General features: G+C 46.3%; 1 protein-coding gene across 4 annotated transcripts in view; it reads left to right on the top strand.

Moving 5' to 3' along the window:
• LOC139622492 (echinoderm microtubule-associated protein-like 6) overlaps positions 1–13,635 on the top strand; it is a 60,871-nt gene that overhangs the window by 38,326 nt on the left and 8,910 nt on the right. The window contains exons 21-35 of one of the 4 annotated variants that reach the window (XM_071479813.1): positions 1,066–1,177; positions 1,668–1,795; positions 3,464–3,605; positions 3,880–4,032; positions 4,114–4,245; positions 4,401–4,489; positions 4,782–4,958; positions 5,260–5,494; positions 5,675–5,801; positions 6,916–6,930; positions 10,286–10,364; positions 10,913–11,042; positions 11,155–11,253; positions 11,684–11,704; positions 12,546–12,719. In XM_071479813.1, coding sequence (XP_071335914.1) covers positions 1,066–1,177; positions 1,668–1,795; positions 3,464–3,605; positions 3,880–4,032; positions 4,114–4,245; positions 4,401–4,489; positions 4,782–4,958; positions 5,260–5,494; positions 5,675–5,801; positions 6,916–6,930; positions 10,286–10,364; positions 10,913–11,042; positions 11,155–11,253; positions 11,684–11,704; positions 12,546–12,719 — 1,813 coding nt within the window. The remainder of the gene's footprint in view (positions 1–1,065; positions 1,178–1,667; positions 1,796–3,463; positions 3,606–3,879; positions 4,033–4,113; positions 4,246–4,400; positions 4,490–4,781; positions 4,959–5,259; positions 5,495–5,674; positions 5,802–6,915; positions 6,931–10,285; positions 10,365–10,912; positions 11,043–11,154; positions 11,254–11,683; positions 11,705–12,545; positions 12,720–13,635) is intronic. The other 3 variants (XM_071479814.1, XM_071479815.1, XM_071479816.1) reach the window with 3 other exon arrangements.

The following is a 13,635-nucleotide window of genomic DNA, read 5'->3' as shown; positions in this document are numbered from 1 at the left end:
CTCTCTCTCCCTCTCTCACTCTATCTCTCTCCCTCTCTTTCTCTCTCCCTCTCCCTCTCTCCCTCTCTCTCTCCCTCTCTCTCACTCTCTCCCTCTCTCTCTCCCTCTCTCTCTCTCTCTCACTCTCTCTCTCTCACTCTCTCCCTCTCTCCCTCTCTCCCTCTCACTCTCTCCCTCTCTCTCTCCCTCTCTCTCTCTCACTCTCTCCCTCTCTCTCTCTCTCCCTCTCTCTCTCTCACTCTCTCTCTCTCTCCCTCTCTCCCTCTCACTCTCTCCCTCTCTCTCTCCCTCTCTCTCTCTCCCTCTCTCTCACTCTCTCCCTCTCTCTCTCCCTCTCTCTCTCTCACTCTCTCTCTCACTCTCTCCCTCTCTCTCTCTCTCCCTCTCTCTCTCTCACTCTCTCCCTCTCACTCTCTCCCTCTCTCTCTCTCACTCTCTCCCTCTCTCTCTCTCCCTCTCTCTCTCTCTCTCTCCGTGTTCAGCCTGTTTCCATCTCTTCCTTCTGTTGTTTGTTTGTTTTACTTAACTTGGTTCCTCTTCCTGTTTCCATCAACACAGCATCAGTGTCTTTACACCTGAGATCAGTCACATTAACGCTGAGCTCAGAGTTTAAGGTTTTGAGAAGTTTCTGTAAAACACTGACTTATGAACTATTCCTCTGTTTAGTTACCATGGTTACCAAACCTGTGATACAGCCCCAAGCTTATATTATTTTCTTTCTATAAAAGTGGGGGTCAATTATGAATGAATTCAGGTACATGATTAAAACATAAAGCTGTTCTGTTCAGGATGTTTTTTATTTTCATTGTTCAGGTTTGAAATGAATGTTTGAGTCTCAAAGTTCGACACATCTGGAGATCTGAGGGGGAGGACGACTGCACACAGCTCTGAGGGAGGGAGGGAGGAAAGGGGAGGAAGGAAAGAAGGAAGGAAGGGAGGAAGGAAGGCAACATATTTGTTCTGTCTTATTTAAAATGTTTTAGTCACTTATGTGAAAACAGATTCAGTGTTTTCAGTATTTCTGTCACTGAACTTACAATAACTTTAACACTGATTTGTTCTCAGGGCTTTGTGACTGGCGGGAAGGACGGCGTGGTGGAGCTGTGGGACGACATGTTTGACCGCTGTCTGAAGACCTACGCCATCAAGAGAGCAGCTCTGTCCCCGGGCTCTAAAGGTACACCCAACACAGTCATCACCACAAGGTGGGCAGGTGGGCAGGTGGGTAATCAGGTAGAGAGAGCAGCTTCTTCACATTAACCACAAACAGGTGTGTCAGAAGAAAAAGGACCCTGAGTAACCAAACTGCACTGTGGAGAAATGATTATTAGTTATTCTCTGCTGATGTTCATTTATGTGTTTATTCATGTTTTTCTTTTTCTAACTTGAGTCACAGGCAGGTCTGCTCACCTGTCACAGCTGCTGATCAGATACAAGACTGAGCTCAAAGACTGAAATTAAATGAAACCTAAATTTAAAGATTTGATAAACAGAGTCAGGTTTAGTTTTGATCTTCTGACAGACGGATGCTCCTGTGACTCTGCAGCGGTGGAGTCCACCTCTGCTGCGAGGTTCAACATGTCTCGCCTGTCCAACACTGCCACCACCTGGACACATGGTGACTCACACCTCTGTCTCAACCTGTGTGTGTGTGTGTGTGTGTGCAGGCCTGCTGCTGGAGGACAACCCGTCCATCAGAGCCATCACTCTGGGTCACGGTCACATCCTGGTGGGAACCAAAAACGGAGAAGTTCTGGAGATCGACAAGACGGGACCCATGACCCTGCTGGTGCAGGTACACTGGGAGTGTGTGTGTGTGTGTGTGTGTGTGTGTGTGTGTGTGTGTGTGTGTACAGCAGACCTGGACACCTCAGTCAAAGTTCATGTCACTGTCATCTTTCAAAATCAGTGTCTCAGGTGTGTTATATTAAACAGCAGGTAACCATAGCAACAATAAAGATGCTTCAGATTGTGTCAGGAGATGAAGACAATCAGATGTCAGGTGAGGAGCTGCTCACCTGTTCATGTTAATCTGGATTATAATTTAAACATCAGTCATTCCATCATTTCTGGACAAACTCTCCATCCGTGGAAGATCATGTGATCTGATTGAAAGGTCCGGAACAGACAGCTGCTTTCAAGGTCAACAAGGAACTTTCATTGTCATGTCTTTATGAAATAATGATTCAATGATGTAAAAATAATGATGCAACATAACAACAATCTGTTTGAATCAAATCGTCCATGTCTTTATCACATTTATGTGTGTGTGTGTGTGTGTGTGTGTGTGTGTGTGTCTGTGTGTGTGTGTGTGTGTGTGTGTGTGTGTGTGTGTGTGTGTGTGTCTGTCTGTGTGTTGTTGTTGAAAATCTCAAGGATTCTTTAAATGTCGTTGTCTGCTTCAGCACCTGTTGCCATGGTGAGGAGGGCTGTCTGCTGCAGATCAATAGGCACACACACACACACACACACACACACACACACACACACACACACACACACACACACACACACACACACACAAACAGAACAACATTGTCCGCACTTCTCTGTCCAGATTAAAAACATTTAGTGTTGGATGTTTCCTGTGTGACGCACCTGAATGTTTCTAGATGTTGTCAGTGACGCAAGCAGGAGTGTGTGTGTCTGTGTGTGTGTCTGTGTGTGTGTGTGTGTGTGTGTGTGTGTGTGTGTGTGTGTGTCTGTGTGTGTGTGTGTGTGTGTGTGTGTGTGTGTGTGTGTGTTAAGGAATGTGGGGGAGGGCAGAATGAAGTTAACAACAGAATGGGATGAATTGATGATGTTTAATGTTGACGCACTAACACCTTGTGTAACTTTCCTCAGAGACTTTTTACTTTCTGTCACAAATAGATCATGGAGTATTACCGGTAGTTGTATTATAGTTATTAGTTATATTATAGTATTAGTTATAATATTAATATCTGTACAACACAGGCTCTGTTCTGCCTTCATATATCTGTGATTGATGCTAAATCTTTTCGTGGATTAGCAGCCTGCTCCCATCAGGCAGGGCCTCCTGTAGCCTGAGAGGCCAAACCCAGGGCAAATAGTCTGTTCTCTCTGTCTGCTTAGTTTGATTTATCACAAACACGTCTAATTAACACAGAAACCTCAGGTAAGGTTGTATGAAGAACTGTCAGCCTAACTATTGTTTTCATTATCAATACACCTGACAGTTATTTTCTGAAAGAACTGATTGATTGGTCAGTGTGTAACATGTTCTAATGTTTGGTGTCACAGGAAACTTAAAAATAGTAGATTCTTTTGTTTGTTTGCTCTTTTAAAAATCACTTAAATGATTCATCAATTATCAAACTCAGTCAATTTAATGTCAATCAACTAATCAAATGATCTTGAAGCATTTCAGCTCATTTCATCATATCTGACACCTTCAGTTCTTATGAACAACTAACACTGTGTGTGTGTGTGTGTGTGTGTGTAGGGCCACATGGAGGGTGAGGTTTGGGGCCTGGCTCCCCACCCCCTCCTCCCCATCTGTGCCACGGTCAGTGACGATAAAACGCTGCGACTGTGGGAGACGTCAGCCAATCACCGCATGGTCGCCGTCCGCAAGCTGAAGAGAGGTCAGACGGAGGAGATGACATCACTGTCCAATAACTGCAATAACTTTTTGTCCCTGCTGCTCATTTTCCAAATCAACCTTCAAGGTTTTAGATGAATTTCTTCTCCTCCAGACAGACACTGTTTTGGTTCCAGGGTTTGGGTTTTGTTTTCCTCTGTTGAAGGAGCTAGGCTAGCAGTTTCCCCCTGCTCCTAGTCTTTGTGCTAAGCTAAGCTAGCTAAACAGGTCGTTGACACAGAGATTAAACTTCCTGTGTGTGTGTGTGTGTGTTCCAGGCGGCCGCTGCTGTGCCTTCTCTCCTGATGGGAAGGCGTTGGCGGTTGGTCTGAGTGATGGCGGCGTGCTGGTGGTGAACGCAGACACACTGGAGGATCTGGTGAGCTTTCATCATCGCCGTGACGCCATCTCTGACGTCCGCTTCACCCCAGGTACACACACACACACACACACACACACACACACACACTCATCCTCACTGTTGTCTGACATTGTCTCGCTCCCGGCCTCAGACTCAGGTAAATACCTGGCGGTGGCGTCACATGACAGCTTCGTGGACATCTACAACGTGCTGAGCAGTAAGAGGGTGGGGGTCTGTAAAGGAGCGTCCAGTTACATCACACACATCGACTGGGACGCTCGAGGTAACGCACAACACTTGCTCTCTGCGTTCATGAAGTTTGTTCTGATTCATGAACTCAACTTTTCATAAAGAGGAAACTTTGGTTATTTAATCTTTCAAAAGTTATATAGACTCTGTGTGTGTGTGTGTGTGTGTGTGTGTGTGTGTCTGTCTCAGGTAAACTGCTGCAGGTGAACACCGGAGCCAAAGAGCAGCTTTTCTTCGAAGCCCCGAGAGGAAAAAGACAAACGATCAGAAACTCTGAGGTTAGCGTGTGTGTGTGTGTGTGTGTGTGTGTGTGTGTGTGTGTGTGTGTGTGTGTGTGTGTGTGTGTGTGTGTGTGTGTGTGTGTGCGTGTGTGTGCGTGTGTGTGCGTGTGTGTGTGTGTGTGTGTGTGTGTGAGTGTGTGTGTATTTGCACAGAAGCTGCAGAACTTCATTCAGAATCCTCCTGTTTTTAAGTTAGAAATAATTATTATGTGTTCAATTGTTTCTCTGTGTGTCTTCACCTCACTGTTGTGTGTATGATGTTCCTGTGTGTGTGTGTGTGTGTGTGTAGCTGGAGCGGATCGAGTGGTCCAGCTGGACGTGTGTTCTGGGTTCGAGCTGTGAGGGAATCTGGCCGACGCACAGCGACATCACCGACATCAACGCCACGTCGCTCACCAGAGACCGGACGCTGCTCGCCACCGGAGACGACTTCGGCTTCCTCAAGCTGTTCAGCTACCCCGTCAGAGTACGCACAGCCAGCTACTGCTCTCTGAGGTGTAAACATGGCCGCTCCTTCTCAGGAGCAGGAACCAGCTGAGAATTTGTGGCGTTTTGTGGCGAGTCTGAAATCACGAGGTGTTAAACTAAAATCAGGTTCTTTCCTCTTCAGTCCTCCAAACTTCTTCTGGTGGAGATGCATGAAAATCTTTTATCCGTAGGAACCTGCATCAGTGTGAGCGCAGGTGTTTCACCTGTGTGGTGGAGAGAGAGGGGGTGAACCTGGGGAGTCTACAGGTGTAACAGGTGTGTGTGTGTCCTCCCTCCAGGGTCAGTACTCACGCTTCAAGCGGTACGTGGGCCACAGCGCCCAGGTGACCAACGTCCGCTGGGCTCAGGACGACTCCGCCCTGCTGACAGTGGGCGGGGCCGACACCGCGCTGATGATCTGGGCGAGGGAGCGAGGAGGCGGGGTCGGCGGGGAGGGGGAAGGGCTTTTGTTTCGTGACAACCGCCCCCCCGTGGACAGTGAGGAGTCGGACGACGACATCGAGGAGGACGGAGGTGAGTGTTATTCAGGTCAGACTGATCTTTGCACAGACGCCATGACCTCTGAGAGTGAGGATCCTCCTCTGGTCAGTCAGCTGCCGTCGTCCCGTCACAGCTTTTACTGTCGTTGTGTTTGTGTCTGAAGCTTTCCGACCTCGGGGGCAAGTTCAGGTTCATGAGTGTGTGTGTTTAAAGGCTATGACAGCGACGTGGCGCGGGAGAAGACGGTGGACTACACTACGAAGATGTATGCCGTCAGCATCAGAGACATGAGAGGAACCAAACCCCACCAGCAGCTGAAGGAGCTGTCAGCTGAGGAGAGGTACACATACACACACACACACACACACACACACACACACACACACACACACACACACACACACACAGGTGTTTGAGGCAGGTGAGTCTCAGATGATTTCAACCAGTTTGTGCCCAGAGTTTAAAGCTGCACCAGAATTTGAAAAGTGCGGTGACGTAGTTTATAGAGCGACAGAGTCCACGTCAGGAGGAGGTTGGGGTGGATGGATGGGTCGACAGGACTGTAGTTTTGAGGTGAAGATGACTCTCTCCTCTTCATCACTGTGGTTCGATGTTGCTGCTGCAGGTTTAAACTCTGAGGTTTGTGTTTGTGACTCGAACACTTTCCTCTTGTCCTCAGTGTGTGTCTCAGTAACTGAGTTCCCAGTGTGTGTGTGTGTGTGTGTGTGTGTGTGTGTGTGTGTGTGTGTGTGTGTGTGTGTGTGTGTGTGTGTATGTGTGTATATGTGTGTGTGTGTGTGTCTGTGTGTGTGTTTCATGCATGCTCAGGCTTCTGCATGTCTCTGAACAGTGTTTGGGCTCAGTGCTGACAGTGCTTGACAGTTTCGGTGTTTGTGAGTTTCTGTCTCCACACCTGTCGGGACCATGAAGGTTCAGCAGAGTTAGACAGAGACACCTGGAGGATCAGACTGAGCCTCTGGGCACAGACGTGGATACGGATCAGTATCGTTATCATTGTGTTAATCTACAACTTATTGATCTGCTGCATTAACAGTTCTCTTATTGATGAAAAAGCAAATAAAGAACAGAATTAACATGATTTATTTTATCTCATATATTCAATTAAAATTCTTACTTCAGCAGTTTTCTTTTGAACCGATCATTACTCTGTGATGATGGAAAAAACAAATTCACACTGATTTACTGCAGACAATGTTGTTACAGTGCAGCAGCCCCCACATCACTAACCATCACCAGGTTAGGCCCTGGGGCCCGTTTAATACCATGACATGGGAACATTTACAGCAGCACAGACACAGACTGTGTCAGTTTCTACAATGACGAACTCTTTTTGTCCCTTCGTGGTTCCCTTACTTCCTGAATGTTGATCTCTGGCCTTGCTTGTGGAAACTCTTTAATATCTGTGTTGTGTTTTAACTTGCATTCCCCTGGAGGCAGGGCATTGTCAAGTAAGTATGACCTGATACTGTGTGATGACTGAGACAGTGAGGTTCACCTGTGCTGTGTGTTTCATAACAGGTGAATGTCAGGACAGGAAGTGCAGCTCTCTACATACAGTTGCATTTAATGTTCACATGCTTTTATTTTGTATCTGTGTGTTTTATGCAGTGGTGTCATCATCATGATCTAATAATGTCCCAGTTCAATTATACTAGACTTTCTCTCTTTTTTGATCCTCCTCCTCCTCCTCCTCCTCCTCTGCCTCTTCCTCCTCTTTCCAACCTTCCTTCCCATCGTCTCTTCACTCTCAGTGTTTCCTTGTCTTTTCCTCTCCTGTCGTCCATCTCCTCCTCCTCCTCCTCCTCCTCCTCTTCCTCCTCCTCCTCCTCCTCCTCCTCCTCCTCTTGTAGAAGTCCTGGTCTGTGTTTGGTCTGGTCTCTGCAGTCACTCATTCATCACTCGTTCATCACTCGTTCATCTCTCACACAGGTTTCCATTTACAACCAGCTAAAGCCCCATTCACACAGGATTAACATCACAGGGGGAGGTGGGGGGTGAAGTCTTCTCTGTGTTCCCCAGTGATTTAACTCATGGTTCAGGACATTCAGCTGGGCAAGCTGCAGAACTTCATTCAGAATCCTCCTGTTTTTAAGTTTCCTTCAGTATCACAGCGAACAGCTGATCACAGCTGGTTCAGTTTGACTGAATGTGAACAAACAGGCTGAGAAATGGTGGAACAGCAGCACCTACCTGTAGCTGACAGTACAACAGAACGTTTGATGGTTGAATGTTTTCTGTCATATTGCTCCCTAACAGACCTGTATGTTGGTGTTAGCGTGTTTCTAACAGTTCTGACTTCCTCCATTTCTGAGACAAAAGACAAATTTCACACTGAGCTGAAAAAAAGAACAAGTAGCTCCGAATCACCAGCTCAGAGGAACAACATCCTGTCCTAATGGGGCTTTAGAAACTTATCATCTCAGCTCGACTTTGTTAAAAAGCTTGACTTTGGCACAACTCAGTGCCGTGGCTTTTCCAGTTCAGACAGTCTTTGTCTCTCAGGTGAATATTTACTGTTCACAGATTCACATGAGAGGAAAACGTGTCCCTGCTCCAGAACTAAAATGTGATCTGTCTAAACTGGGTCCTGCGTCTGACATCTTGAATCATGCTAAGATGATTTTAAAGGATGGTAGAGGAGCCTGAGGTCGTTGACTGAGCATGTGCAAGGCCGAGGCAGGAACATCCACAGTCCTGGGTCCGAGGCAGAGAATGAACAAAACATCAAGGCTGCAGTTCTGTGTAAGAATGAAGGAGCAGGCACCAAAATCAGCTGCTTTAAAAAAAAACTTTACTTACAGGGTAGAAAACACACAAACAATAAAAGCAAAGGCAAAGAGAAGACAGAGAGGAGAAATATAATTTTGAAAGTAGAAGAATCCATTTAGTTGGATGGTAAAACTAGAAGAAACACGCAGAATATTCACATTATCTCAGTGGGCAGTGTTCCCACGTCTGGACCATGAAAGCTCCACGTTTTACTCTTCTCCTGTGGTTTATCTGAAGTGTTGATCTATATATAGGTACACAGATATATCTGTGGTTTTAAGAACCAAAAACCATCTCAGTGTAGTTTCACATCTCCTCTCTCAGGCTTCTCTCTGGAGCTCTAGTAACAACAGGTCAGTGAGCCAATCAGAGGAGAGGATCTGAGTGGACCTGCAGTGAAACCACACGTCCTCCCCTCATTCCTGTCTGGTTTTGACCCAGGACTGAAAACTGCTTCTCTGGTTGCCTGTGCATGTGAGCCCGTTAGCTATGCTAGCATGTTAGCCTGACAGCCCCAAAGTCAGAAGAAGCAGCAGTAGCATGGTAGCAATTTGTTAGCATGTAGCTAGAGCCACAGCTAATTGATCTCTGTGAGGCATGAGGCCTTTATCTGTGTGTTAGAGCGTGTGTGTGTGTGTGTGTGTGTGTGTGTCTGTGTGTGTTTTCTAAAGCTCTGTACCTTGGTTCTGTCCCTCTGCTGTCCAGGGGATCCAGGTAACACCTGTCCACTCGACTGTTACCGTTTGTCTATACAATGCCTTTTCATTGTGTGTGCATGTGTGTGCATGTGTGTGTGTGTGTGTGTGTGTGTGTGTGTGTGTGTGTTGGCATCACACAGTCTTTGGCTTGCAGGTCATATTTCAGGTCACCTGTAAACCTGTGTTTGTCTGAAATGGCTGCAGAGTAACTTCAACAAACCTCCATCATATTTTCTGTTAAACGGACGAAGCCTCAGCAGATGTGGAAGAACAAACCTGGACCAGGTGTTTACCTGCCACAGTATCCTGATCAAGTTCAACATTCCCAGGATATCTTTTCGTTATCAGGTTTAACTAAACCTAGCATCAGCCGTCCTGTATGATCTGTAGTATGAGGCTGGTTTTCAGCCGGCTCAGTTAACTCTGGGTTTTTCTATCGGGCTCGTTCATGTGACAGAGGTGGAGTTGTTCATTATAAGCAACGTCGTCAGAACCATTAACAAAGTAGGGAAGTCTGGGGATGGCTGCAACACTTCCTGTCTCTCTCTGTTACTCAGGGTCCAGACCAACCAAACCTTTATTTATTAAACTTACACCTGTCGACTAATTACCGAACCATTTAAAGGCAATTACGTATCACATATCGTTCACAATATTTATCTGAATGTAAGAATTCCAATGTTGCAACTGACCCCAACCCTGAGGACGGTTGCAACACGGAAATGAGTTCTGTTTTGTGTAGAACATAGAATTTCCCTTGATTTAGTCTATTTTGAACTGAAAGAGTTGAACGCACTGTTGTGTGGTGTGTTTTCATTTGGCTGCTCAGCCTGGGGACAGAGATCATGTGACCTGGACACATGATACAGAGCTCAGGACAGTTTGACAAACATACATCTCATGAAAAAAGGTTCTCCTGGTGGGGGGAGGGGCCTAACTGAGCACGTGCAGTATGAGCGTCATCACTCCGGCATGATTCTTTTGATTGGAGAGATAAGACTTGCTGCAACCGTCCCCGCTCTGCTACTGAGCGTGATGGAGAGGAACAGCTGACACCTGCAGGTGATTCAGCTACAGTGACAGGTGAACATGTGACAGAAGGTCAGAGGTCAGTTTCTAACTGAAGCCATGCACAGTTCATCAGAACCTGCTGCAAGAGGAAACATCTGTCTGCATCTGTCCTGTCTGTCTCGCTGTCTGCAGGCTGACCATGCTGTCTCACTGTCTGTCCCTCCACCTGTCTGTCCTCCAGTCCTCAGTACATTGGGATATGGATGAGTGTGTCTCTCTGATTGATTGACTGATTGTGCGATTAATAGATTGATTGATCCTCCAGGCCTCCAGTGAGTCGAGCGGCGCCGCAGCCGGAGAAGCTTCAGAAGAACAACGTCTCCAAGAAGAAGAGACTGGTCGAGGTACGTCTGTCTTTTCCTGTCTCTCTCTCTCTCTCTCTGTCTCTGTCTGTCTCTCTGTGTCTCTGTCTCTCTCTCTCTCTCTCTCTGTCCATTTGTCTGTCCTCTAACTCGTCTCTCTCGCTCTCTCTCTCTCTCTCTCTCTCTGTCTCTCTCTCCATTTGTCTGTCCTCTAACTCGTCTGTCTGTCTCTCTCTCCATCTGTCTCTTTCTCTCTCTCTCCATCTGTCTGTCTCTCTCTCCGTCTCTCTGTCCTCTAATACGTCTGTCTGTCTCTCTCTCCATCTGTCTGTCTGTCTCTCTCATCTGTCTGTCTCTCTCTCTCTCTCCACCTGTCTGTCTGTCTCTCTCTGTCTGTCTGTCCTCTAACTCTTCTGTCTGTCTCTCTCTCCATCTGTCTGTCTCTCTCTCTCTCTCCACCTGTCTGTCTGTCTCTCTCTGTCTGTCTGTCCTCTAACTCTTCTGTCTGTCTCTCTCTCCATCTGTCTGTCTGTCTCTCTCTCCACCTGTCTGTCTCTCTCCACCTCTCTGTCTGTCTCCTCCCTCTGTAGGACCTGGTTTTGGATCACGTGTTTGGTTTTCGAGGCTTCGATTGTCGGAACAACCTGCACTACCTCAACGACGGCACTGAGATCGTCTACCACACCGCCGCCACTGCCATCGTCCACAGCTTCAGCACCGGTAACCACGGCAACGCACACACTCACAACACACTCTTTTGGCCTTGTGCGAGCCACCGTCTCTTTACAGTGGACAAAACCTACATACATCCCCCCCGATGCTTGTGCTGCAGGAACTCAGAGCTTCTACCTGGAACACACTGATGACATCCTCTGTCTGACCGTGAACCAGCACCCGAAATACAAGAACATCATCGCCACCGGACAGATCGGTACACTGTGTGTGTGTGTGTGTGTGTGTGTGTGTGTGTGTGTGTGTGTGTGTGTGTGTGTGTGTGTGTGTGACTTAGAAGACACATCTTGCTGTTTCTGCATGGCGCTGCGTTCCTCTACTAACTGTGTACTAAACCAGTCCTGCTTCTCTCTCCTCTGCTTCCTGTTTAGCCTGCTTTACTCTCCACCACTGAGAGAACAGAAACAGACTGATTCCACAGACACAGAGGAAGCTTTGTCTTTAATAAAAGACCTGCTCAGACGTAGATGTACAGTACATTTTAACATGGAAAGAAAAGATCAGTGCCTAATCTGAGCAGTGAGAATCAGCCATAAGAATCTCTTTCCTGTCAGATTTTCATTTGTTTTTTGTTGTTTTTGTATGTGTGTTTTGGCTGGCCTCATTTGTCACCATCGCTCTCACCTCAGGTGACGTCAGTGAACTCCCAGGTAAAAAAAAACAAAACAAAAAAAACAACCACTCCGCCGCTCCCATCACAACAGACACCCTGAGACCCAGAGGTGAAAACAGTAATAATAAATTCTCATTATAAAGTCCTGCGTCTTATCAGCTACACCCACTGATCCACTCAGTTTGACTCATTTCTTCAGATTGTTTCCTTCTCTCCAGGCAGCTGCTGGTTTCTGTTCATGTCCATAAAAATCCACAAAAAGCTCTTTACACTTTTATCAAAACTGTATTATTATCCAGTCATAAAGTACCTGACCCCAGTGACTGTTTCAGAAAGAGACTGGAGACTGTCCCGTATCAAACGAGGTCAGAGGTCGTCTGTCAGAAGTTTACGATGACCCAGAGTTAGGTTTTGTTGCTAGGCGACATCTAGTGGTTGTAGTAATGATGACAGGAGCAAAGGGAAAAGTGCGGTGACGTAGTTTATAGAGCGACAAAGTCCACGTCAGGAGGAGGTTGGGGTGGATGGATGGAGCCATGTTTGCTCATTGTCAGTTTGAAGTCTCTGGATCCAGGACCTGTCTGGGAAAAAGGAAACGATTCTAAAACCACCTGGAAGACGTGGAAAATCTACGCAGGAAAATCAAATATTTAATAAATGAGATTTAAGCCGGCAGTGAGATCTTTAAACAGCGAAGCTCTTCAGTTCTTGTGCTGATGCTGGTCTGGTTCTCAGGGTGTCTGTGAGCTGCACTGATCCCTCTAACTGCTCTGTTTTTGCCCTGATAGTTTCCTGTCCTAGTTCCCTCACCTTCTTTTCGTGACCTGGTCAGACATCACTGTACACCCTGTCTCCTCTCATCTGCTGATCTTCTCCAGGCTCCACTCCTTCGGTCCACGTGTGGGACGCCATGAGTAAACAGACTCTGTCCATCCTTCGCTGTCCTCACACTAAAGGGGTCAGCTACGTCAACTTCAGCGCCACGGGGAAGCTGCTGCTGTCTGTCGGAGTGGAGCCTGAACACACCATCACTGTGTGGCGCTGGCAGGAAGGTCAGGATTGATTCCTGATTGATAACCAATAAAACGCATGCACATGAACTCAGAGGCCGTTTAGCTAAGAAGATGCAGCTGCTGGGTTTGGGCTTCAGTTCAGCTCAGGGTTTCAGCAGGTTTGGAAAAGTTTTTGAAAGTGATTTCATTTTTTCAGACCTTCACAGGTATTAAAGAGTCTTCAGTGTCATTTACAAAAGTCTGAAGTGTTTTCTGCCTCAGAGGCAGTGATGTTATAAAGTGATTTAAACTCCAGCGCCATTTTCTGATATTATGTAAAGCATTAAATTAAAAGGTTATTTTTTAATTGAACTCAAGGATGAACTGATTAGAATTTGGTCAAAGGTCAAAGGTCAAGGACACCGTGACCTCACAAAACATGTTTTGGCCATAACTCACAAATTTATTCGTTAATTATGACACAATTTAACTCAAATGTCAATAAGGAAAAAATATCCAAAGGGACAAAGGTCAACTTCACTGTGACATCATAGTGTTCTGCAGAAACACTTCTGGACATTATTCAAGGCTGTAACTCAGGAAGGACACTGTGACCATATTTACCTCAACATGTCTGGTTGGTGGAGGAAACTTGGCCACAGGTGAACTCCAGTCAACTTGTAGTCGAAGCTCCAGAATGATAAAGCAAACAGGAAGCACCTGACCACAGCAAAGGGTCTGAATACTTTCATGAATGACAGGCTTCAGTTTTTGATTTTCTATTAAGTTTGCAAAAAATTCTCAAGAATTCTTCATTATGGATTTTTGAGTGTAGATAGGTGGCAGCTTACTATAATTAAGTATAGTTAATTGTAATTACCTATGACTAACAATTAACTGACACTAAATATTGGTTATCAATGTCCCTCCTTCAAAAGCTGAAGTCCCTCAGTAATAAAAAGGCACAGGAGGTAAA

Source organism: Trachinotus anak, unplaced genomic scaffold (assembly GCF_046630095.1).
Source record: "Trachinotus anak isolate AG129_WGS33_773 ecotype Australia unplaced genomic scaffold, CSIRO_AGI_Tana_v1 ptg000007l, whole genome shotgun sequence".
In the NCBI taxonomy this organism is placed as follows: Eukaryota; Metazoa; Chordata; class Actinopteri; order Carangiformes; family Carangidae; genus Trachinotus; species Trachinotus anak.
The sequence above is the reverse complement of the archived record's forward strand: the minus strand, read 5'-3'. Positions and strand labels throughout refer to the sequence as shown.